Raw genomic sequence first — 26,783 nt, forward strand, 5'->3', positions numbered from 1 at the left:
ATCCACTGCATCCTGAGCCATCACCAGTCATTTTGAATTTTGTCTTGCCACCAGATTTGGATGACTCTGAAAGAGAGAACGAGGCTGACAACTTTGTGCAATTCTGCCTCCCTTAAATCCAATTTATGCACCATCAAAAAAATCACCTTGTGAAGTCATTTTGGTCCTTTTTGAGTATGAAGGACAATGGCCAGCCAACTATGTGCCAGACACTGTGCTAAGAGCTAAGATAAAAACTAATCTCTACTCTCAAGGAACTCATGGTCCAGTGCAGGAGACAACATGCAAACAGTTATGTACTATGCAGAGAAGATACAAATTAGAGATAATCTCAGAGGGAGGGCACTAGTGTTAAGGGACATTTGAAAAAGGCTTCTTGTAGTAGGTTGGATTTTAGCTGGGACTTGAAGGGAGTCAGAGGACCCAGGAGGCAAAGATGAGGAGAGAGAGCAATCCAGGCCCAGAGCATAGCCAAAGAAAATGCTTGGGAATCAGGAGATGGAGAGGCTTGTGAGAAGAACAGCAAGGAAGTCAGTATCAATGGAGGTGAATAAAGAAAGAAGATCAAAAAGGTAGGAAGGGGCCAGGTTAGGAAGGGAGGAAAGAAGGAGGCAGATTTGAGAGATGTCCTGCAGGTAGAATTGACAAGATTTGGCAACAGATATGAGGGTGATAGGGCACGAGGGGTCCAGGATGACATCCGGGCTTCCATTTGGGGTGACTGAGAGGATAATGGTACCCTTGACAGTACTAGGGAAGTTAGAAAAGAAGGAGAAGGTTTTGAGGGAAAGATTTAATTCCATTTCTGGACATGTTGAATTTAATATCCCTTCTAGCTTTTTCTGTGAACTAATGACACATAGTCAAAGCACCTTTAAATCAAATGTTACATAGCAGGATCCTGTGGCAGGTTGGAAATATTTCTCAGTTCCCTTGAGTCACATACTCTGTGGACCTTTTGCTCCATAAAATGTTGTTCCAGTTAATGTCTCATCTTCCCTCTTTCCCCCTTGCTCTCTATTGAGTAATTCAAGTCTGTCACAATTGAGAGGGCTTCATTGATGCTCTCCATTTCCTTGAGTGTTTCTCCTCTACCACCAACACAGACCAAGTTCACAGAAAGTCCCCTGGAGGGACAGAAAGTAGGCTTCCATTGAAGAATGGTGATGAAGTAGTATTCCTGAGGCAACTGTTCATGTCTGAACGTCATCATTGTAAATGATATCAGGACTGGAATTAAAAAGCAATACATTGCAGAGCATTAAGAGCCAGGCCTAGAGATGCCCCGCTCCCCCACCCCCCAAGGGAAGGGTTTAAAAACAAAACAAAACAATACATTTAAGATGTGTCCAGTGCCTTCTCCACTCCAATCTCTGTGTATGTATGCATGTGTGTAGGAGGTAAAGAATGACAATAAGCTGCTAGCCCAAATCATCAGTTTAATTCTATTCTGTGGAGGCAAGAATCTTCCATGAAATCCTAGCACCTTCCTTGCAGCACTCCTTTTCCAGTGGGAATTCACTTAGTTTTGGAGAGCACAAAAGCTTCTAGGGAGTGTTACAGGCTGAGGTTGTGTAACATTGAAACTGGGTCTTGACTTAGCCTTCTGACAGCAACAAAAATTCCACTTGGCTCTTCAGTTATTATTTAGGCATCTTTGTCACTATGTAGCCTGGAGCAGCTGAAAGGATGAATGGGGCCCCCAGGTGTCCCTGGGAAAGTCACCTCAGTCAGAGATTAAATGAATAAGGAGAATAAAGGGAGCTAGACAGTCTCAGTACTTATGTTATTCCCTGGTGGTATACTGGGTGTTGTGGGAGGCTCATTAATTCTTCTAAGCTTCCAGGGTGCTGATCGGGGCAGGGTATCTGGGTGGCCTGAAAGAATTCTTCTGTGTTTACTACCAGAGGATATTAACTGAGGCATGGGTGTTAATGGATTAATAATCGTAGTAGTAATAATAAATAGCTAGTAATCTGGTCTCAGAAACTTCTAGCTGGGTGACCCTGGGCAAGTCACTTAACCCCCATTGTCTAGCTCTTACTGCTCTTCTGCCTTGGAATCAATATACAATATTGATTCTAAGATGGAAGATAAAGATTTAAAAAAATAAGTTAGCATGTGTATAGTTTTTTAAAGTTTGCAAAGTATGTTATAGGATGGAATTTGATCCTTGAAACAATCTTTTGAGGTAGGTGTCATTATTATTCCCATTTTTACAGATAAGAAAATTGAAGCTGAGCAAGGAGAAATGACTTTACCAGGGTCACCCAACTCTGGAACATCTGGTTTATGCTATTATCATACAGTGTTATAGTAAAAGATGATGAGCTTTCAAGTAGATTTTGATAAACTAAGGGAAGTACCAAGTCTTGTTGGGTTCTATGCTAAGCACAGTCTGATCTTTACACCTTCTTAGGAATGAAAAGAAGGAAGATTGCCCTGGTTTTTGCCCGCCTACACACCTTGCACCTTCATATACCTTTCCCTCTGTTATGGAAGGTTTTCTTTTCCTTTTTTTATTCTCTCCTTTTCCATCTTCATCACTACTTTTTCTTTCCCCCTTTTTCTCTTCTTTTTCTTCTTCCTTTTCTTCCTCCCCCTCTTTCTCCTTCTCCTCTTCCTCTTCATTCTCTTCCTCATTCTTCTCCTTCTTCCTACTCCCTTCTTCTCCTTCTCCTTCTCCTTCTCCTTCTCCTTCTTTTTCTTCTTCTTCTTCTTCTTCTTCTTCTTCTTCTTCTTCTTCTTCTTCTTCTTCTTCTTCTTTCTTCTTCTTCTTCTTCTTCTTTCTTCTTCTTCTTCTTCTTCTTCTTCTTCTTCTTCTTCTTCTTCTTCTTCTTCTTTCTTCTTCTTCTTCTTCTTCTTCTTTCTTCTTCTTCTTCTTCTTCTTCTTCTTCTTCTTCTTCTTCTTCTTCTTCTTCTTCTTCTTCTTCTTCTTCTTCTTCTTCTTCTTCTTCTTCTTCTTCTTCTTCTTCTTCTTCTTCTTCTTCTTCTTCTTCTTCTTCTTCTTCTTCTTCTTCTTCTTCTTCTTCTTCTTCTTCTTCTTCTTCTTCTTCTTCTTCTTCTTCTTCTTCTTCTTCTTCTTCTTCTTCTTCTTCTTCTTCTTCTTCTTCTTCTTCCTCCTTATCTCTCCTCCTCCTTTCTTCAGTTGAGGAGGGGATATAGGAGGGAGAGAAAATAAATCTGAAAAATTAAAATAAAAATTAAATTAAAATATAAATGTTTGTTGAAATTAAAAAATGAGTTCTTTCTCTATTATGTGAGTGTGCCTAAGTTGTCCTGATGTTGACTACTCTCTCTGTGTAAGAGGGAAGAATAGACATCATTAGGTGTCTCTTGTAATAAGGAAGAACTGTCTTCACGAATTCAAATCTTGTCTCAGATACTTAATAGCTTTATGACTCAAGGCAAGTCACTTAACCATATTTGCCTCAGTTTCCTCATCTGTAAAATAAGTTGAAGAAGGAAATGACAATTCACTCTAATATCTTTGCCAAAAAAGTCCCAAAAAGGGGTCACAGAAGAGTTGGACATGACAAATGATTCAATAGTAAAGCCAAGTTTGGAATCTCTTTACTATGAAATCTTTGGAAGTCACATAATTTATAGAAAAATATCTAACATTATACAAAGTATTTTACCCCCATTAATTAATTTTCTTCTAACAAAGCCCTATGAGGTAAATGTTACAGATATCATCTCCATTTTAGAGAGGAGGAAACTGAGGCCAACAGAGATTAAGGAATTTGACTATGGTGTGTCAGAGTCAGGTTTGAACCCAGGTGATTCTTGACTACTGGAGTCAGACCCAACACTCTTTCCATCACATCATGATACAATTTACTATGGCGAGTAGAACAGTTATCCTCAAAATGGAATCTGGTATCAAATACCCCTGCAGGAAATTGAAGGGGCCAGCTAGCAGGTGCATTATAACCAGTATCACCTGCTCTTCTGTCACAAGACCTCTTGACTTGATCATGAGTCAGACTTTGGAGAAAAATTATGATCTCTCAACAAAGAGACTCAGTCCAAGTCTGAGAAAACTATTGGTTTCTAATTTAATGGGTACATTGATTTTTTTTTCTTGTTCCTACTTTGGAAGGCTAAAACTAAGAGACTGGGGAATCTGTCCTATGTTAAAGACTAGCCATGGCACACCCTGTTCTTTCTAATTTGCTGAGATATTCAGATAGAAATTTCCCAAGGCAGAGAGGAAGCTTCAGGGACAAGTAATGTTGGCTCTGTAATTAGGTTCCCAAGTGTGCGCATGATGCCACGGAGATAAATCCATATTCTTCACTTTGGAGAGGAATGGAGAAGGTGAAATTTTAGAGTTGGCCATTAATACTGAAGGGTATTGAGAGAGGAATTTGTTGGAAGCCTTGGCACTTACCAGCACACTTCTTCATATGGAAGTGATCTCTGAGCATAGGGTCAGAGATTTAGATCTGGAAGGGCTATAGTCTAGAAGTTCCTCACCTTCTTTGGGGACCTCTTAGTATGTTTCCCTTCTCAGAAAAATACTTTTAAATGCATATATCAAAAAAGAAACCAATATTTTGAAGTATAGTTTTTTAAAATGTTTTTTAAAAATCTTGGTCTCTTTCTATTCTTGGTGAGTCTTCTCTACTACCTCCATTTTGAGGAAGGACATAGAGTGACCATGCTTTATTCTCAAACTTTGCTACTATGTAAGAGTTAGGATACCTCCATGCCCCGGGTTCCCTTCCCTGCTTTTTAAGCTCTCTATTATGTGAGGTCAGGGACTGTCTTTCTTTTTGCTTGTATTTTATCTCCAGGACTTAGCCCAGTGCCTGATGCATAGTAAGCCCTTATTAGATGCTTGTCCATTTGACTTGATCCATGTGGCATGGACCTTTAAGAAGTCAATTGAATATGTGGTTATGGGGATGGGCTTGGTTAAATGTAATTCAGTCATATGCTTAAATATGCCTAAATTCAGGAGAACTTTGGGGGTCATCAGGGGACCTGGGTTCAAATTCTGACTGTGCCTTTTATTATTCTGACTGTGGCAAGTCACGAAAACATATTAGTTCCTTTATTTTGGTGGGTTAGGGGTGGGAAATGGCTTTTTTCCTGCTGACACATGGTAATCTTTCAGAACTCTAACCTCCCTCTTCTCTTTCTTGTGTTCCCTTTCACAGAGGGAACGACTGAGAAACATCGAACGCATTTGCTTCCTTTTGAGAAAAGTGAGTAAATTCTGGACATTGGTGGCCCCAGTTGTAAGGTTCACATGGGGAAAGCAAGATGGCGGATGTTTAGAACAAACATACTTTGCCCCGTTCAGGCTGTCTCTCCAATAAGGCCAAGCTGGGGCTTCATAATCAGCACTTGGGAAATCTTGGGAGACAAAGGAGATCTAATTAGAAGGGGTAGCCATCAATCAAAGTGTCAGGGTAATACTGGATATTTGCAAATGCCCTGGGGCTGGGTTTAATAACTCTTTTTTCCTTTGTGTGGTGATGGATGATGGTGCAACAAATTTTGCCTCACTCTGTGCCTGTAGATCTATCTCTGTGTCAAGTTTGCCCTAAAAACAAGGCCGATTCTTCCTTGGCAATTCCATGGTCAGAAGTTGGGATTTTAAAATGATTCCAACTTGTTACTGTATTCAAGAAATTGATTAGCAGCATCTTTTGGGGATATAGTTTGTGATTAAGGAGTAACAATTTGCCTTTCTTTTGGGGGTTTCTGTACCATTCATGGGGTTTAGAACCAAGTAGGAATTTGAGTCGGTTGCTACAAAATTTAATAAATGTGTTTATGCCAGTAAATAGTCATGTATGTGCATGTATAGCCTTACACGGTGGATGGAACTTTCCACTTGGGAAGCATGTGTGAACCTTCCTGGGAAACAACAGTGGCTGATAGATGCCTAAAGTGCTAATAAGAAGTAAGGCTATTTATTGTGGTTAAATGGGTTGAGAAGAGTGGTGTAGTTAGTAGAAAAAGAGACCCGAATGGGGTCTTGGGTTCAGATTCTGCCCTGTCATTTACAACTTTGATCTTGGCAAATACTTAACCTTTCTAGACCTCAGTTTCTTCATCTATAAAATGAGGATGTTGGCCGAGATCCCTTTTCAATCTAAAATTTTGATACTAAGAGCATACACTAGGTCCAACAACTAGTTCCTGGAGTTTCAAACCAAAGGAAACTGTGAGAAGCTCTGTCGGTTTTAAGGAAAATGAATGGGCAACAAATACTTGATTGAACCCTACCAGGTAATGAAGGAGAGGATGGATGTCTATGGAAGGGAAGAATTTGAAAATAAATTAATTTTTCTTTTTCCATACTTGAAATCAATAAGATAATCATGATTCCTATAACTGAAGGTACTTTGTCTATTAGCAAACCATGACCAAAATAAAGCTGAATTTGCATTTCCTTAATTATGCTTGAATTCTGTATTTTCCATTTCACAATGTGAAGACATGCTGAATTAAGTCATTTAGACGGATACACTTCTGATCAAGATATAAAGTATGACCTAAAGAACTCATTGCAAGGAGAGGCAATGTGGTTAAGTACTGTGATGATTATTTTTTCATTTTCCTTTTATTCAATTTTCTTTTGCTATTTCTCCTGGAACATTTGGTTAACTGAAGCTTGTTTTCTGTGAATATTAACCCCACCTAGCTAAAACTCAACTCTTGGAATGATAATATTAAGGGAAGTCTTTTGATATTCCTCAGATAAGAAGCCAAGAGGAGTTTGAACTTCCCAAAGTGATTTAGCTATTTGTTGAAGCATTCTCCGGACTCTGGGATTTTGGGAACCTGGTTTAGGTTACTTTAGAGTCAGTTGAACTAGATTTCCTTAGGGGATGCATGAGATTATAATTCTGTTTGTTTCTTCAGAGTCTATGACCTAAAAGCATATACTAGATTGCTGTATGGCAAAAATTATTTCTCTCTCTAACATAATTTAGTCTATAAAAATTCATTAGAATCCAAATCTTTGTTCATTGTTATTTTTCTAACCTTTGAACTGGTGCTTAAGTAAAATAAAGCAGAGGTTTTTAATGTCTATCATTTCTGTATGGTGGTAGATTTATTTGGCACCTACCACATGACCTCAAAGAGCTATTTCTCACATAACAGTACCAACATCACTGGTTTCAAAATTTTAGGATATGGATTTGAATTCCAGATCATAAGATCTTAGAGTTATGTCTGGAAGGGACCTTAGAGGGGATCTAGTCTAGAGTTATCAAAACCGACACTCTCGATGTGGTCTGAATCAGTTTAAAGTGTAATTGGGAAATATTTAATACAATAAATAAAAAATACAAGAAAACAAAGATAAACCAAATCAGTATGCAGAGGGAACCTAGGTGGTGCAGTGGTTAGAGTGCCCAGTGTGGAGTCATGAAGACGCGTTATTATGAATTCAAATCTGGCTTTAGACACTTACTCTGTGGCCCTGAGCAATCCACTTAACCCTATTTGCCTCAGTTTTCACATCTGTAGAATGAGCTGGAGAAGGAAAGAGCAAACCACTCCAGTATCTTTGCCAAGAAAATTATTAATAGAGTCACAAGGGGTCAGACACAACTGAAAATGATTAGATTACAACAATAGCACATAGACTTCAAGAATCTTTTTGCAGGGTTTAATGGCCCTCTTTCTATTTAAGTTATGCAGGACTGATCTAGTCTAATCTTCTCATTTTAGAGAGGAAGAAATTGAAGTCCATGATGGTAAAGTTACTCTTGGAACTTCCATTTTGAGGAAATGCCCAGGACAGCCCTGCTTACTCTATTCTTCTTCCATTTCCTTTTCCAGTTTCCTCAGTATGCTGCTGCTGGCTTGTTCTGTTTTGTTTCATTCTCCACTCTCCCTCTCTCTTTTCTTTCTATCCCTTTCTTTCTTCTTATTTTCTATTCCCTTTCCTCCCTTTCTCTTTTTCCATCTCTCCCCCTCTCTGCTCTATAAAATGATTTTTAAACCATATTTAACTCTACAAAATAATTTAACTAAATGGTGTCTAAGGTCCCTTCCAACTCTAGAGCCTAAGATGGTTATCATGATCCTTTCATCATGATCCTGATTTCATCATAGTCCTGTTGCCTTTGCCCTGTTAGGTTTGTCTCCTTATGAATGAGCTTGAGGGTTCAGTGTTGCAAAGGCTTATATGCATGTGGGAGAACTGGAGGTGATCTATCTAGTCAGCCTCACCACCGTCTGGAAACTGGTACCTTCCAAGAAATTTCTTGGAACTAGTCTCCTAAACACCCCAGAATGTGCTGCATCTCCACTACTGAGTGTTGTCAAACCACCTCCTCAGCTTGCCTGGGAGAAAGGAAGGGATTTTCAAAGCTGAGCCATTTTTAGTACTATAATTATCAGAAAATGTGTTCTTTGGGTAATTGTCTGAGCCGTAGGATTCTTTTGTCGACTTGTTCTTATGATGATTCATTCCTCCCCCCCCTCCCCCCCATTGAAAAAGTCACTGGCTTCTTGTTTGGCATTTTCCGGACAGAACATGGCAGGGTCTTTGCAACTTGGGTATACGAGAAAAACTTTGACAAATATCTACTCATCTCCATATTTATGGATTCATTCTGGAATTAAGAGCTATGGAGTAATGATTTGTGAAGTGAAGGGTCCTTCTAAGGACACTGATTAGCTAAGCTCCTGTGATGCCTTCATTTCAAGAAGATGTATAGAGGAAAACAGAATTAAATTATTGCTGTTTGATTTAGATGAGAGGTTCATTTGAAACTGATAGGAAAACAACCAGACAAACAAAAGAACACCAAAACTTCTTTTAACAGCAGTATCAATTAACCACTGGAATACCCACCCAAGAGGTGCAAAAAATCTCCATCCTTGATATCCTTCCTATGAAAGAATAACTCATTGAGAACTTTGAGGCTTATAAAATACTTTTCTTAGAATAACTCTGTGCGGTAGATAGCTCAAGTAGGCTCAGCCCCGTTTTACATGTGAACAAACTAAAACTTTGAGAATTGAAGTGATTTGGACATGTTGTTAAGTGTTAAAGCTGGGACTTGTAATCACTTGTCTCTAAGTCATATGTTCACTCCACTGTACAAAGTAAGAGAACTAAATATCCTGGGTAGTTTAGCTCTGCTCATGCTGTAAGAGAGAAGACTTGGATAGTAGATATTACAATCTTCCTTTTAGCTCTAGTGATCTATTATTCTCTGCTTGGCTTCCTTTTTTCCTTGAACTTTTATTTGTTTTGATCTTTTGTTTATTTGGTTATTCCACTCCAGCTTTTCTGACATTTTCATAAAATGAGAAGACTCTGATACAGGGATGCTTAATCTGGGCTTCATGAGCCCCAAGATTGCCCTGGAATAGACTTTGGGGGGATGGGTGGTATCTGTGAAGTTGGATGGGAAAAATTACATTTTTATTTTCACTAATTTCTAACTGAAATCTACCATGTCCTTCAATTATTTAAAAAATATTATTCTGAGAAGAATTTCTATTGGCATACCAAATGGATCTGACACAAAACAAATTTAAGAATTGTCAATACCCATTTTATGAACCATTTTATTTAATTTGATGGTTATGAACCACTAAATTCTTACATTCTGTCTTAGTATTGATACTATTGAAGGCAGAAGAGTAGTAAGGCTAGGCAATTGGGGCTAAGTGACTTGCCCAGGGTCACATAGCTTGGAAGTGTTTGAAGCTACATTTGAACCCAGGTCCTCCCAACTCCAGTCCTGGCTCTGTATCCACTGTGCCACATAGTTGCCTTTGAACCATATGATTTTAGTGAGAGTAGATTAGTGTGAAGAGACAGGAGAAATGGGGGTGGAGATTGTAATTAGGTACCAAAGTTCTGGCTACTAGGTACAAGCATCAGAGAAAAACAGACTTAAGTTAAACACTACCAATTTCCTATCTTGTAGCTAAGCTTAGATCCAACCCTTCCCATTGCTTTAGTTAAATAGAGGGTGAATCCTGGAAGTTTCTTGATCAACTGTATTCATTAGGGACTTTTGTAGCTCATTACCTGGGAATAAATTGATTGGCTCCTTTTGTCCTGGGCTATAAAAGATAGGTGGTTCAGTGGATAGAATACTGGAAGACTCATCTTCTTGAAATCAGATCTGACCTTAGATACTCATTAATTGTGTGACCTTGGGCAAGTCACTTGGTCCTGTTTCCCTCAGTTTCCTCATTTATAAAATGAACTGGTGAAGGAAATGGCAAACCATTCCAATATCTTTGCCAAGAAAAATCCAAAAGTGCTCTCAAAGAGGTGGACACAACTGAAATGACACAATAACCAATAAAAAGATATCAGGTTTTTTTGTTTGTTTTTGTTTTTTGCTCATATCCCCCTTTTGGGGGATCAGAGCATCAAGGTGAAGACCAAACTTGAGCCCTAGAGGAGTGACCTGTTGTATCTCTCCCATAGCTCCAGCCATTGAAACCATGTCCCTTATGATAGTACCCCCTGGAAATGTCTTTAGGACTGATTTTGAAGCACCAGTATCCACAAGAGCTTTGTATTGTTTCTTTCCCACCTTAATCTGTACATAGTGAAAGAGCATCTACTACAATGGTGAAAGGAATCACTTCCTCAGAGAATTCCTAGTGGCTGTTTTGAAGCAAAAGGTGCATGGGAATTGCATATGTTCTCAATAATGTAGCCCAAACAAGATTTCCTATCAATCTTAATTGGTTAATCAATCAACTAGCATTTATGAGACATCTACTACATGTCAGGTACTGTGCTAAGTGCAAGGAATAAGACATTTCTTACACACAAGGATTGTATATTCTTTTTTTTAAACCCTTACCTTCCATTTTAGAATTAATTGGTTCCAAGGCAGAAGAGTGATATGGGCTAGGCAATGGGGGTAGGTTACTTGCCCACAGACACACAACTAGGAAGTGTCTGAGGCCACATTTGAACACAGGACCTCCTGTTTATAGACTTGGCCCAGCCCACGGAGCCACCTAGCTGCACCCAAAGAGCTTATATTTTAAGGGGGAGGCATGTGCATATATAAACGTATACTTCATAAACATAAAGGAGTTAGACACAAGGTAGATTGGGAGGGATTAGGAAAGATCTCATGCAGAAGATGGTGTTTGAGTTATACATTAAAGTAAGAGAGGATTCTGTGAGGCAGAAGTAAGGAGGGAGTTTCTAATGCTCACATCCTTGGCCCTAGACTTGGAGTCACAGTGCTACAACTTTTCATTCTGAAAGATCATCAGTGGGACTCTTAGAACCATGTTGTGAGGAGTAGGAGTTTCAGACCCAGACTTCCAGTGAGAGGAAGGAAATTAATGGGTTTTGCAAGCTTCTTGGAAAAAGGAGGATACCTCATGTGGCCCCTGAAGCTGGAGGAGCAGCATGGGACTAAATCTTTGATAGAGAAGGGGAAAAATAGTTGGACTTTTCCTTCTGTTACTACAGACAATACAAGTCTAGTGAGAAAGGGGTCATTTCTTCAGCAATCTCAAATTACTTTCCATTTTGTGGGAATTCCTACATGGGTCTTTGGAGTGAAAGTGGAACTCATTCGAGTGCCTGAGGTTACCTGTTTAGCTTCCCCAAATTAATTTTCTTCAATGAAGGGAATCCAAGCCTCCAGGGTAGTACCATGAGGTAGGTTGCCTATATATGTTTCCATGGGGAAAGTGGGAATCACTAGAATATCAATAAGCTAACTATCCAGTAGCCCTACATTCCTTTTCTTTTAGGAAGAGTCTAAATTAAAAGACCCATGAATCCAGGGTACTCTAGAGTGTCCTAGGAGAGGGGAATTTACTGTAGAGAATGGGAATTACATTGATTGTTTATGGGCTACTGCAAGTTCTTTATGTGTTTTCTCCATTTTTTGTGGCATGAAAAAAGATTGTGTTTTGCATTGTTAACTTGTAAAAGTGATAGGGACTGGTTTACTTACATTTGAGACAACTTAAACATTAGCTATAATCAAGCTATTTTCAGAACTTTCCCATAGGGAATTCTAGGTGCAGGCAAAACAAACCAAAGAATTATAATTTGGGGAGACTATTCCTCAAGTCTGAACTGCATCCTTGTAAGCCCAGAGCTTACTTGGTCATGGGTTCCAATTACAGTGCTTCCTCCAGGGTATTGTGATATAATGGAAAGAACAATAGACTTTTACTCAGGAAACATTAATTCTATTCCAGCCCTGGTGTTTACTATCTCTTTGTGACTTCTCTGAGCTTGTTTTCACATTTATAAAATGGGAGTAATACATCTGCACTTGCTCTTGTAGAGGATTATTGTGACTTTTGGACAAGAAGTACTTTTGGACTAAATAAAGATGGGTCATTATTATGGTCCCATATTTGTGGAATTGAATTTTGTTTACTAAGTTGAGGCTAGATGAGAGAAGAAGATGTGATATGATAAACATTAATTAAACTTTAACTATGTGTTAGGCATTGTGCTAAGTGTAGAAACAGAAAGAAAGGTAAAAGACAAATCTCTGCTCTCAAAAAGCTTACCCTTTAATGGGGGAAAGACAATCCACAAAAAGAAGGTGAAAAGGCAGAATTGAAAGGTTGAAAGCAAGCAGATTAGCTGTTGATAAATCTGACATTCTGGGCTTTCTATGAAGAGAGACCATGGTAGGAGGTTTTTGTTCTACACTCCACTTCTTGTTCTACACTTCTCTTATCAGTAAGAAACAACCAGGAGTACTGATGAAATGGAAGTAGCAAAAGCAAATCAATCTCCATGATGAGGAGTTTCCTGGTGATGGGTTTTTCTTGGGTGGGGCATGATGAAGACGATGGAGCCAAATCAAGTGGAGCAGCTGGTGGCAAATGCTATTTTGTAAAACGATAATGTAACAAATAAATTAATTTAAAAAAGAGAACTAAGCAAGGCAGTGAACAAACTGGAAGAATTTCTGGTTACTTCTTCAAGAACCTGGAATGTAGGAATGGAAGAAGGGGCATGCTACTTTCAAAACCTGCCAGGAATGAATCTTACTCCAGTCTACTATTCTGCTGACTCCTCAGCTGGAGAGTTTCAAGCTCTGTCCCAGTTTCTGTGACCCAACAGGTAGGTGCTAAATGTATCTATCCTCTGGAGAGATCTGTCACAATTGGTGCTTAATATTTATTGAGCTTCATCTTCCTGGTGGAATAGTGAAGACCGTGCCTTCTGGCTAATTACTGGTACCCTGGACACAAGGGATCATTTGATTCCGAGTCATTTCAGCTGTTAATGCAATTCTTCCTTCAGGGCTCTGGAGGGAATGGTCTGTTTTAATTGAGAGATGTGATACGGTGAGAAGGGACACATTAAATAAAAGAATGGGCTGCCTCAGAGGGCACCACTTTACCTTGAACAAGTTTTGGTTCTGATTGTTTCAGGCCAGAACCATGTCCTGTTTGGGAGACTCCCATAAATGTAGATCAGAAAGCAATGGCATGCATTTGGGAAATGGTAGTTCTAGAGTCTAGTTCTTTCTTTAGATGGACTCTTCTCTAAACTTGATCATAATACTACTATTTATCACTTAGACCTTTTTAAAAAACATGTTCCTTCCATCTTAGAATTGATACTAAATATTAGTTTCAAGGCAAAAGAGAGATAAGGGCTAGGCAATTGGGTTTAAGTTACGTATCCAGGGTCATACAGCTAGGAAATGTCTGAGGCCATATTTGAACCCAGGAACTTCCATCTCAAGCCCTGGTTCTTCATCCACTGAGCCACTTAGCTTCCCCTCTTTTATCCCTTTTAGAAGGAAATTATTCAACTCAACAACTATTTACTAAACACCAATTGTATCTGTTGCACTGCACTGGACATTAGAGGACAGAGATGTAAAATGTCATAGTCCAGGGACAGCTAGATAAATACTTCTTAGTTGTGTGATCCTGGTCAAGTCACTTCACCCCCATTACCTAGCTCTTACTGCTCTTCTGCCTTGGAACCAATACTTGGTATTGATTCTAAGAAGGGAGGGAAGGCTTTAAAAATGTCATAGTCCCTATTGTCCTACTGCTTAATGGGGAAGGAGAAATTATGTATAAAAAATTAGTATTGTGCCAAATAGGCTGTAAAAGGAGAACTGATCTAGCTCACCTAAGGAGTATGAGAGGAGGCTATATTGATGAGTGGGCACCTGAGCTGGGGCTTGAAGGAAGATTAGAATTCTGGAAGGCTCAGTTGAAGATGAAGATTGTCCCAAATCCACAGAGAGGACAAAACGAGATAGGGGGATGGCTAGTGGTACAATTTGACAGGAATTTAGAGTGTGAGCAAAAGAGCTTTGTGAGTTAAGGCTAAAAAGCTAGATTGGGTCCTGATTGTAAAGGGTTTTAAAATGCCAGGCTAAAGAGAGATAGAAGAGCATAATGGATAGGATGGTGAATTTGGAGTCACAAACACTTGGGTTCAAATACGACTTCAGGCATCGTTTAGCTACATGACTATGAGCAAATGACTTCGCTCATGAGCCTCGGTTTCCTGATCTGTGAAAATGGGAATGACAATCCCTCTGGATGCTGCTAAGGCTTAACTGAGGTATTGTATTTAAAGTGCTTCATAAACTCTAATGTGCCAAACAATGCCATCTGTTATGATTATTCTATCTTAAAGTTAAGAGAACCATGATAGATTTTTGAGCAGGGAAGCGTTATGATCAGTCCTATTGGAAGTTTATTTTAGTGATTGTTCATGGGAATATATTAGAGAGGAGAGAGATGGAAGCAGTGATGGTAGGTAGCAGCCTATTAGAATAGTCCAGAAAAGAGATAAGGTCATGCACCAGGGATGGACGATTTGAGAGTGGGGAACAAATATATGAGATATTAGAGAAGCTGAATGGGCAGCACTTGCCAACTGATTGACTGTTGGAGATGAGAAAGGAGATGGTTAAATAGACTAAATAGATTAGTACAATGGAATGCAGTCGTGCAATTAATATAAACAAGTATGAGGAATATAAAGAAATCTGAAAAGACTATGAAATAAAGCTTTTATAAAAGCAGAACCAGAAGAACAAAGCACATATCAATTAGGAGTAGATAAAGGGAAAAGTGGATAAGAATGAACAGACTAAGAAAGGAATTTGATGGAGCTTTAGAAGAACTGACTGAAGTTATGACATTTTATGGATTGAAATTAATTTATTTAAATTTAATAGTTTCAAAACAAGCTTAAATAGTTGTGCTAATTTTAATTTTGTTTATAATGAATGATCTTATTTATAAAGAAAGGCAGATACTGAGGATGAAGTTTTGGGGGATACATGCACTAATGGGAATGAAGGGAGATGAATCAGTAAAGGCCAAGAAGAAATGACTAGGCAAGAAGAGAGGAGTATCACTGCAGTCTGGAGAGGATGAAAGTACTCATAGTATAGAAATGATCAAGAATATATGATGCTGGCAGCAGCGAAATTGCTCAATGGATAGAGAGACAAGCCTGGAAATGAGAAATTCTGGTATCAAATCTGGTCTTAGACACTTTGTAGTCTTATGACCTTGGCCAGTCACATAACCCCAATTGCCTACCCTTTACCACTCTTCTGCCTTGGAATATTTAATTTTTATTTAGCATTGATTATAAGACAGAAGCTAAGAGTTTTAAAAAAATATATTCGGGCAGTTTGGGCAGTTAGGTAGCACAGTGAATAGAATGCCAGTCTTAGAGTCAGGCACCTGGGTTCAAATCTAGCTTCAGACATTTCCTAGCTATATGACCCTGGGCAAGTCATTGAACCATATTTGCTTAGCCCTTTGCTCTTTAGTCTAGGTCAGAAAATAAAGGTTAAAAAAATAAGATGTTGCCGAAGGATTAAGGATGATGGGTGGATGAAAGGCTTTTGGGACAAGCAATTAAGATCTTGTGGACCTTGAACCAGTTTTAGTAGAGTGTTGTAGATAGAAAACAGATTGCAAAGGATTCAGGAGTGAATAGATGGTAAGGAAGGTGAGAAGGAGAGGTAGAATAGTCTTCCTAGAGGTTTATCAGGGTAGGAGAAAAGAGATATCAATTTCATCTTGCGGGTGTGATAGGGTCAAAGAAAAGAGTTTTTTTGGTTTATTTTTAATAGGGTAGGAGAGATCTGAGTACTTTTGTCAGAAAGAATGAAGGGACCAATCAAGAGGGAAAGATCAAATGGAGGAGAGAAGATAGTGGGGTCATGGAACCATAGATTCAGAGCTGGAACGTGGTTCTAAGGAATTTTGAATGTTACCTATAATCTTAGGGGCACTCTGGTGTCAGAAAGCACAAATAAATAATTTAGTCATGCCTCTAATATCAATTCAGGCTTCATCGTTAGAAGTTACAAGCAGCCCCACGTTGATATTTATGCACTAGTAGCCAGTATGTACATGCTTGGGCATGCAAGCCAATGGCAGGTGTCATTAGTGACTCACCAGGGAAGTAATTATTGGGGCATCTAAGAACATAGATCAACAGCTCAACCACCATTGGCAATTTCCAAATTGGCAACATTGTTTTCACATTTTCATGTCTTCCAGAACATTTTTAACATCATGGGATTAAAGTTCTTGTGGGCAGTGAACACATACAGAGCTAAGAGATCAATTTAATGATCACAATTCATATTTTGAGAGTATGTTAAAGTGTACAAATCATTTTTATTTTATTATTATTATTATTATTATTAAAACCCTTACCTTTTGTCTTAGAATCAATACTGTGTATTGGTTCTAAGGCAGAAGAGTGGTGAGGGCTAGGCAATGGGGGTGAAATGACTGGCCCAGGGTCACACAGCCTGGAAGTGTCTGAGGTCAAATTTGAACCCAGGACCTCCCATCTCTGGTTCTGGCTCTTAGTCTACTGAGTCACTCAGCAACCCCCACAAGTCACATTTTTTTCATATCAACTCAGTAAAATAAAAGCTAGAAGGCTTATTATTATTTCACACAAACCTATGGTCTTACCGGTGTACAAAACCAAGTGGCAGCTTAAAAGTACCGTAAAGTCTTAGAAAGCAGCCTGGATTCACTGAGAAGAGAAGAGATCTGTCTATAGCCATAGAACTGGTTTGTATTAATGGTAAGATTTGAACTCAGGGCTTGGAAGCCAGTACTTTATATGAAAAGCCAAACAGAGGATTGTATATTTGATCCTAGAAGTAATAGGGAGCCACTGGAGTTGATTGAGTAAGGGTTAGCTCTGTGCTTTAGGAAGCTCAGTTTGGCAGCTACCTGGAGGATGGACTAGAATAAAGAGTTCCAGAAAACCTATAGTTATTTGTGTGTGACTGTGGGTTTGGGGTATAGACCGTAAGCTTTTTCCAGGTCAGGTAAATCACTATGGGAATTTGCCTAAGAGTAAATTCAACCTCAGGCTCTGCTGACTGGTGTGTAGTTGAGAATATCTCCAGAAATGGTACCTCCATCTCAGTTCAGGAACCAGAGCAAGGAAAAAGAGCAGGATCTGACAAATACAATTTCAGACCCACCCATGACAAGGCTAAACACAACCCTTTGAGGGCTCCTTCTAACTCTGTGTAACTTTTCTGCTGGGGGCAGCTCACCCCTAGAGGGAACACACCAAGAAAAGTAAAAATACCCTGGAACAAAACATGCAGCTAGTTTGGAAACCATGTCTTATACATAATTTATTTTCAGATTCCTTCTGTAGCAAACAGCTCATTAGTCAGTGATAGGAATGGCACAGTTTATTTGCTATGTAGCAAGGTTCTTGCAGGGCTCTTGATTTCCAGAGCTGGTGGGGTTTTTGGCATGGGGGAGAAAGAGAAGAAGGGAAAGGAGGGGAGGAAAGAGATGGGAAAAAAAGAGGAGGGGAGGAGGGGATGGAGGGAGAAGAGAGGAGAGAAGAGAAAATAGGAAACAAGAAGGGAAGAGAGGACAAGATTGGACAAAAAAGAAGAGAGTAAAGGAGGAGAGGAAAGCAGAGAGAAAAGATGGGAGAGAGAGGGAGGGGGAAGAGGGAGAGAATTTCCATGTTATTTTCCTTCAATAGCAGGAGCAAGACAAAACAAACCTTCCATGAAACAAATCTTTACTATTTTTTTCTGATTGTTTCTTTTTCTTTTTTTTTTTGACTTTTTAAACATTATTTTATTTGGTTATTTACAAAATTATTCATTGGAAACAATAATCATTATCTTTTCCTCCCCCCGCCCCCCTCCCACCACTTCTCCCATAGCTGGTGCAAAATTCCACTGGGTTTCACATGTGTTCTTGGTTCGAACCCATCTCCATGTTGTTGGTGTTTGCACTAGAGTGTTCATTTAGAGTCTCTCCTCAGTCATTTCCTCTTAGCCCCTGTAGTCAAGCAGTTGCTTTTCATCGGTGTTTTTACTTCCACAGTTTATCTTCTGCTTGTGGATAGTGTTTTTTAGATCCCTGCAGATTGTTCAGGGACATTGCATTGTCCCTAGTAGAGGAGTCCATTACCTTCGATTGTACCACAGTGTATCAGTCTCTGTCTACAATGTTCTCCTGGTTCTGCTTTTCTCGCTCTGCATCACTTCCTGGAGGTTGTTCCAGTCTCCATGGAATTCCTCCACTTTATTATTCCTTTTAGCACAATAGTATTCCATCACCAACATATACCACAATTTGTTCAGCCATTCTCCAATTGAAGGGCATCCCCTCATTTTCCAATTTTTTGCCACCACAAAGAGTGCAGCTATGTATATTCTTGAACAAGTCTTTTTACTTATTGTCTCTTTGAGATACAAACCCAGCAGTCCTATAGCTGGATCAAAGGGCAGACAGTCTTTTATCGCCCTTTGGGCATAGTTCCAAATTGCCCCCCAGAATGGTTGGATCAGTTCACAACTCCACCAGCAATGAATTAATGTCCCTACTTTGCCACATCCCCTCCAGCATTCATTACTTTCCATAGCTGTCATGTTAGCCAATCTGCTAGGTGTGAGGTGATACCTCAGAGTTGTTTTGATTTACATCTCTCTGATTATAAGAGATGTAGAACACGTTTTCATGTGCTTATTATTAGTTTTGATTTCTTTGGCTGAGAACTGCCTGTTCATGTCCCTTGCCCATTTATCAATTGGAGAATGGCTTGATTTTTTGTACAATTGATTTAGCTCTTTGTAAATTTGAGTAATTAAATTTTTGTCAGAGGTTTTTATGAAGATTTCCCCCCAATTTGTTGCTTTCCTTCTGATTTTAGTTATATTGGTTTTGTTTGTACAAAAGCTTTTTAATTTGATGTAGTTGAAATTATTTATTTTACATTTTGTGACTTTTTCTGTCTTGCTTGGTTTTAACGTCTTTCCCTTCCCAAAGGTCTGACATGTATACTATTCTGTGTTTACCTAATTTACTTATAGTTTCCTTCTTTATGTTCAAGTCACTCACCCATTTTGAATTTATCTTGGTGTAGGGTGTGAGGTGTTGGTCTATTCCTAGTCTCTCCCACACTGTCTTCCAGTTTTCCCAGCAGTTTTTATCGAATAGTGGATTTTTGACCCAAAAGCTGGGATCTTGGGTTTATCATATACTGTCTTGCTGAGGTCACTTGCCCCAAGTCTGTTCCACTGATCCTCCTTTCTGTCTCTTAGCCAGTACAAAATTGTTTTGATGACTGCTGCTTTATAATATAGTCTGAGATCTGGGACTGCAAGACCCCCTTCCTTTGTATTTTTTTCATTATTTCCCTGGATATCCTTGATCCTTTGTTATTCCAAATGAACTTTGTTATGTTTTTTTCTAAATCAGTAAAGAAATTTTTTGGAAGTTCCATGGGTATGGCACTAAATAGATAGATAAGTTTGGGTAGGATGGTCATTTTTACTATATTGGCTCATCCTACCCATGAGCAGTTAATGTTTTTCCAATTGCTCAAGTCTAGTTTTAGTTGTGTGGAGAGTGTTTTGTAGTTGTGTTCATATAGTTCCTGTGTTTGTCTCGGCAGATAGATTCCTAGGTATTTTATTTTGTCTAAGGCGATTTTGAATGGGATTTCTCCAAATCTTTACTATTAATCAACAGTCATCAAGTGTTTATTAAACACTTATTATATGTCAGTGCAGTTAGGGTGTGTAGTGGATAGAGTACTCTGATCTGGACTCAGGAAGATCTGAATTCAAATCAGGCTCCAGGTAGCTGTGTGACCCTGGGTAAGTCACTTAACCCTGTGTGTCTCTGTTTCCTAATCTGTAAAATGAGCTGGAGAAAGAACTAGCAAACCACTCCGGTTTTTCTGCCAAGAAAACTCTAAATGTCATCACTAATTCACCCAAATGGCTGAACAACCACAAAGGCACTGTGCTAGCACAAAGGATACAGAGATGAAAAGACCACCACCAACAAAACAATCCCTAGTCTCAAGGTGCTTACATTCTATCTGATCACCATACAGCATCTGGATTTTTACTTGAAAGACATTGGAAACCTTTGATTTTTTTCTTTGGGAAGTGGAGCGGGGTAACAAGGGGCTGCTAATCCTGTAGTTGAGTTCTTGATTATATTTTTAGAATTTTAACACTAAACAATAACTTAGAGATTATCTGAGGTCTTAGAGATCATCTACAGCCTTCATTTGATCAATGGTACAACTGATGTTGAGAAGGGAATGTGAGTGAATGGTCCAAGGTCATACCATGAATTAGCAGCAGAGCACCCTAGAATCTAGGGTGCCTCACAACAGATCCAATATTCTATCACATGGACCTTGCCTTAGCATCATATGAAAGAGAACATGGACTTTGCTGTGACTTTTTCTACTGAGAATGAAATGGACCCTTTGGATGAATTATGTGCCAAAATAGAACCAGATCTTAGAATGAAGAAACCTCAGAGGCCATCCAGACCAACCCAGACCAGAAAAACAATCTTAGCTACAGCCAACTAGTCAACAAGCATTCATTAAACATTTATTGTGTTCTAAGCACTCTGCTCAGCACTGGATAGAGAAAGAAAGAAAGGCAAAGCAGTCTCTGGCCTTACAGAGCTTACATTCTAACAATGTTTACAGATTGGGACATACAAGATATGTAGATAGGATTTCCCTAACAAATTATCATCAAATCCAACACTTAAGTACTCTTAAGTACAGCTCAAATGGAATTAAAATGTAATTGGGGAATATTTAACAAAATAAAAACACACTAAAACAGAGTAGTTGTCTAAGTCAATATGTCACTTGCAGGGATCTTTCTGTATGGTTTAGTGGGCCTGGTTTTGATTTGTTTGACACTATTGACCTTAATGTATACTTAAAGTCCTGTAGTAAAGGGGAACCAAGCACAGATTCCTGAAGTACTCCCTGGGAGACCTCCTTCCAGGTTGACGTGAAACTATTGAATGATTTATACTTTGGGTTCTATTTCAAGCCTACCTAATTGTGTGGTCTTCCAGCTCACATCTCTCCACCTTTTCTGGAAAAATAATCAGAGAAGCCCTGTCAAATACTTAATCAAACCTCTAGCTAATTCTTTTGTTATTGGGTTTGGGGCAGGATTTCTACCACTGAGTGCTTTACCATTTTAGTACTACCACTTTTGGTTGGAAGGGAAGGCCTTAGATTGGTTGTGCTCAATCCAAAATATCAACATGACTTGGTTTCCTTTCTGCCCTGGAAAGGTCAGCCTGTGATAAGATAAATTAGATTTCTTTCTTAACTTGATTTCCCAGACACATGTGAACCACCTCATGGATTCCATACACTATAGAGAAATCCCAGGAAGTTCCACCAATTTATGTGTGGAAGGAGAGAATTGAAAGTTTTACCTGTAGGTACTCTCCCAGTTCTCTGACCTCATTTTTATCTGTTGAGCAGAATAGTATTATTGCTTCTTAAGAAGTATTTCCCTTTCTTTCATGCCTGCTGTGCCCCAGCTCCCTTTGCTATGTTGGTAAGCATTTTCTTCTATCACCATAAATGATGGCTTCAAATTTCTATCCTTGTTGCTATTAGTTACCAAGGTGGAAGAATCCTGTGACTTCTTCCCTGAAACCTGAAGGATGTGTAAACTACTTCATATAACATTTGAAAAAATGTCTGAATGCCCTCTTGGGGTATCCAGGCTGTCTTGGAGGATAGACATGGAATCATAAAAATGCAGAGATGGGGACAAAGGATTCTTGCATAGTGGAAGGAGCAATAAATAGGAGGTTAGGAGAGCCAGCTTGTCACTAATATTTATCTGGGTCTATATTTCCTTATTAATACACATTTTAACACAGCTAGATGTTAAAATGAATGGAGAGCTGGGCATGGAGTCAGGAAGACCTGAGTTCAAATCCATCTTCAGATACTTATTAATTATGTGATCCTGAGTGAATTGAAGACAATCTGAGTGACAACCTATGGTTGTTTCATTTCCTCATTTGTAAAATGGGCATTATATTAGCACCTACCTCCCAGGGTTAGTATGAGGATCAAATGAGATAATATGTGTAAAGTACTTAGCACAGAGCCAGGCATATAGTAAGTACTTAAAACATGCGCATTTTCTTCCTGTCTTCCCTCCCTTCCCTCCCTTGCTCCCTCCCTCCCTTGCTCCCTCCCTCCCTTGCTCCCTCCCTCCCTTCCTCCCTTCCTTCCTTCCTCCCTCCCTCCCTCCCTCCCTCCCTCCCTTCCTCCCTCCCTCCCTCCCTCCCTCCCTTTCTTCCTTCCTCCCTTCCTTCCTTCCTCCCTTCCTTCCTGCCTTCCTGGCTTCCTGCCTTCCTGCCTTCCTGCCTTCCTTCTTTCCTTCCTTCATCAATAAAATAAGTTGGACTATATGTGCATCTCAAAGACTAGATTCTATGTTACTCTGATGCACCAGGAGAGCTGAATAGGAATCCTATGAAAAATTTTTAGTGCTAGTAGCATTGAATAATAATTGAAAATTAATTAATTCTAAAAAATTTATAGACATACATCCAAATATGCCTGTGAATTTACACACACGGGGAGAAGGAGAGAGAGAGAGAGAGAGAGAGAGAGAGAGAGAGAGAGAGAGAGAGAGAGAGAGAGAGAGAGAGAGAGAGAGAGAGAGAGATATAAATATGTTGGACATGGCAAATCCACTTAAGAATGTGTTTTAAAAAAGTGAAATAGATGCGATATATTTACAGGCAGAAAACTATGGATACTGATATGAGAATCATTTCCGACCCTGAAGTGTATGTATAGCCAGATCAATGACTAGTTAGAACAAAATTAATATCCACACAATGGGAATGCATAGAACATGAACAGGTATGCTTCTATTCTTCCCCACTTCCCTCACCAGCTTAGAGCTATAGGCATGCCTATAATTAACATAGAATTAAAAGAAAGAATAGAGATGATACTGTGTGAATATTTAATAACTCCAACCAGACCACTAAACATTAGTGGAAAAAGGAAAACAGATAAATTTAAATATATTGATTATTACCATTTTAAAAGAGAAATTTAACAGGTGTCAGGCTGGAGTTAAACTAAGTAGTCCAAAAGATTCCTGAAATCACTTTAGCTAGCAAATTCTTGACCTCCTTGCTAATTAGCAAGGCATGGTGGCCAAGGGCAATGTTGTTTTAAAGTACAAAGTCATTGGAAAATATTATAGAGGAGGATGCTCTAAGGCAATGAAATATATATAGTCTCAGAAAATAGTGAAAAGCAGTAGAGGGGGAAATGAGTGAAAAGACAGCTGAGTATGAGACTTAACTAAGACTAATCATATGGAGAGGTTTATAAATAAAATCTGGAGAACAAATAAACACAAAATGTAACAGATTTCTAAACATCTCCATATTGATTCTGTCTCATCTTCTGTGTCATTGAAATCAATATATTTGTTCTCAAACCCTCTGTATCCTATGAGGCATAGGATGAAGTAGAAATAGCATCCAAGAAAATGAAAGGGAGAAGAGCAGCTGGACCAGACCAAGTACCCAGGGAGGGACTTTGCATAGGATATAACACAATTTAAAGAATATTGAGGGATCCGTTTTTTAGGCATATCAAAGAGGAGAAGACACTAAACTATTCGTGAAAATCAATGACGGGACAGCAACTAAATCACCTTTGTGAAATCTTTATGATTAGGATCTACAAATGTCTCAAAGGCATCTTTGATGAAAAGATTAATTCATTAATTTAAAGTAATTAAGCAGACATTAGTAAAATTATTTTCTCCAGAAGACCTTATGTTCATCCTAATACTATTGGTTGAAAGAGAATACATGTTCCTGCTGTTTTATTATTTGTTGAGTATAAAAAAGTATTTAATTTAGTAAAACAAATAGCCTTAAAGGCTTTCCTCCAACAAGATTTCTTCTATGTATGGGTATAGCTCATGCAAGAATCCTTAAAGATTCAACAACAGTGATAATTTTTTTTCAATGTATCTTGAGTTATTAATGGCAAGTACAGAATCAAAGGAGGAAGCATTGCTTATCAATATGATCACTGTAATGGAGGATATCCTGTATGAAAGGAAGATTTCTTATAGATGCTGAGATTCAGAAGATGCTTCTCTTTGTGGATGACTTAATTTTGTGGGGTAAGATTTTCAACTGTCACAGTATGTTAGGGTTTACCATAATGAGATATATGTCCACTTAAATGAGATCAGCCTAGCAATTTAAAGGAAAAAGTAGATGAAGGCTACTTACTGCCCATTCTATTGACATGCAGTTAAATGGGCAGATTGTTGAATTAGTCTATCAATACATATTACTTGGAAAGGCACTGAAGATGGAGAGTGAGCTGATCCTAGATTTGAGGAGGAGGAAGAGAGTGGGATGAATTCCACTTGAGAAATTGCAGTGTTTTTCACTCAATTTTTTACTCATGCTGTCTCCTGACATGAAAACATATCTTTACAGTATCAGTATTCTCTTAGGGGTGCTATGTGACTCTAACTCATAAAATATCACAATCTCCAAAGAATAAAAATTGTGGGTCATCCAAAGGGTAATGGAGAGATAGATACATGATGGGTTTAGTAGACCACAACAAAATACTGGTGACAACTTACAAGCAAAAAGAGGTGCAAAAGATATCATCTAAGAAATGTAACTGGAAAAGGGGCAGACTGGTCATTTAGATAAAAAAGAGAGATAACAGATGAATATCCTGAATGCTGTGCTTGTCACCATGAAATATTAAAAGACTCAGAAGAAAGCCCCAAGCATTTTGAATACATCCTTTGTTGAAGATTTATGGTAAGACAGAGACACATAGTATGAATAGACATGGATGGGTTTCTATCTGCACCACTGGAGGGAATACCCACACCAAGTAAATAATAGATTTATTGAGGTGTTGAAGTCCATACACACACAATATTTATAATATACACCAATTTAAATCTAAATCCAACTTTTCCTCTTGTTTTAAAATATCTCATATGATGATTATAAAATCTCCCTTGTGAAATATGATAATTCATATTTTCAGAATATCATTTGTGGGTTCTAGCAATTTATTTCAAGCTTGAATGTGTTCCATAATTCCATCTGGAAGGAACTTTAGATATGATGTAGACCATCTTCCTCATTTTATAGTTGGGGACAAGGAAAAAAGAGATTAAGATACTTGAATGAGATTATTCAGATATTAAGTAGCTGAAATTCAAATTGTGATCTGGTTCCAGAGCCAGTATTTTTTCTATTGTAGTACAGTAGAATGAAGGAAGGAAGAAGAGGAGAGGGAGAAAAAAAGGAAGGAAGGAAGAAATAGAAAGGAGGTCTATCTGTAAAAGAGAGTGTATTTGACCATTAGAGTAACTTTCCAGCTTTGATTATCTCAAGGTTAATAGACTTAAAGGCAATTGGAAACAGGGAATGTACTTACACTCTTGTTGGTTAACTGGAGAACCATAACTATTCCTGGAACACAAACCCTAATGCTTGATGCCCCATCACATTTATTTAAAACTTGATCCTAAGTATCTTTAGCACAGAGGAGGGCTATTATCATTTGTAGGATCTGCTACTATATCATCTTAGCTTGTACCATTGATCTCAATCCTTTATTTTACAAATAAGGAATCTAAGCACTGGAGAGATGTTTTGCCCAACAGTTCTCCCTAGGAAACCTGTTAAATACTTTCCCAGCAGTATAGAGTGTCCTATCCCACAACTGAGTGTCCTGTATGTTTGTGTACTTCTCCTTCATCTAGGACCTTGATCACTTGTAAAAGGGAGTGAGATCTTGTATTTGTGTTCCTGGGTGGGTGGAGAGTCTTGAAAAGGCCCTACCAGTCTGAATCTATCCATCAAAGTCTGAAGTGAATCAGAGTAACTGGTCTAAGATGTTCAGATTGGTAGAGATGGTGGCCAATGATAAAAATTGCGCCTAAATTTCAGACTAGTTTATTCAAATATATTTGAGCATGAGGCTCTGATTAACCCTCCCCTATGGTATTCCCTGTCACTCTTCCTCTCCATTGCTGCTAGGCAGGAAGAACACTCAGGGAAGGAACTATAATGCCTTAGAAGATATTAGATTTGGGAAACGTTCTGAAAGAGATTAAGGAGATCTTATAGTCCCAAGAGTGAGGAGGGAATCCTAACATTCCTATGGGGTGGAATTCCTGGATATTCGTGATGTGTTCCTTGGAGGGTTCCTGGTCATCCCTGGTGAGTTTCTTGTAGTAGGGTTCCTGGATATCTGTGAGTGTTCCTTATAGTGAGATTCCCAGACATCCTTGGTATGGGAGACCCTTTTTCTGACTCCTAGCTATCTTAGGATGAGCCCTCCAATCATGTGCAACAAGTGTTGTCTCCCCTTCAGGGACTATTACTGGGTACCAGTACTGATCCTTCTCCCCAACCTCCTCTCTGATAGGTTTAAAGTTTAGTTTAAAGAAAAA

The 26,783-nt window shown here is 38.8% G+C and overlaps 1 protein-coding gene across 1 annotated transcript in view; it reads left to right on the top strand.

Annotated features, from left to right (window-relative positions):
• Positions 1 to 26,783, top strand: part of CNIH3 (cornichon family AMPA receptor auxiliary protein 3) — a 209,445-nt gene that overhangs the window by 90,493 nt on the left and 92,169 nt on the right. The window contains exon 3 of the mRNA XM_001367968.4: positions 5,169 to 5,216. Coding sequence (XP_001368005.1) covers positions 5,169 to 5,216 — 48 coding nt within the window. The remainder of the gene's footprint in view (positions 1 to 5,168; positions 5,217 to 26,783) is intronic.

This window comes from Monodelphis domestica, chromosome 2 (genome assembly GCF_027887165.1).
Source record: "Monodelphis domestica isolate mMonDom1 chromosome 2, mMonDom1.pri, whole genome shotgun sequence".
Lineage (NCBI taxonomy): Eukaryota > Metazoa > Chordata > Mammalia > Didelphimorphia > Didelphidae > Monodelphis > Monodelphis domestica.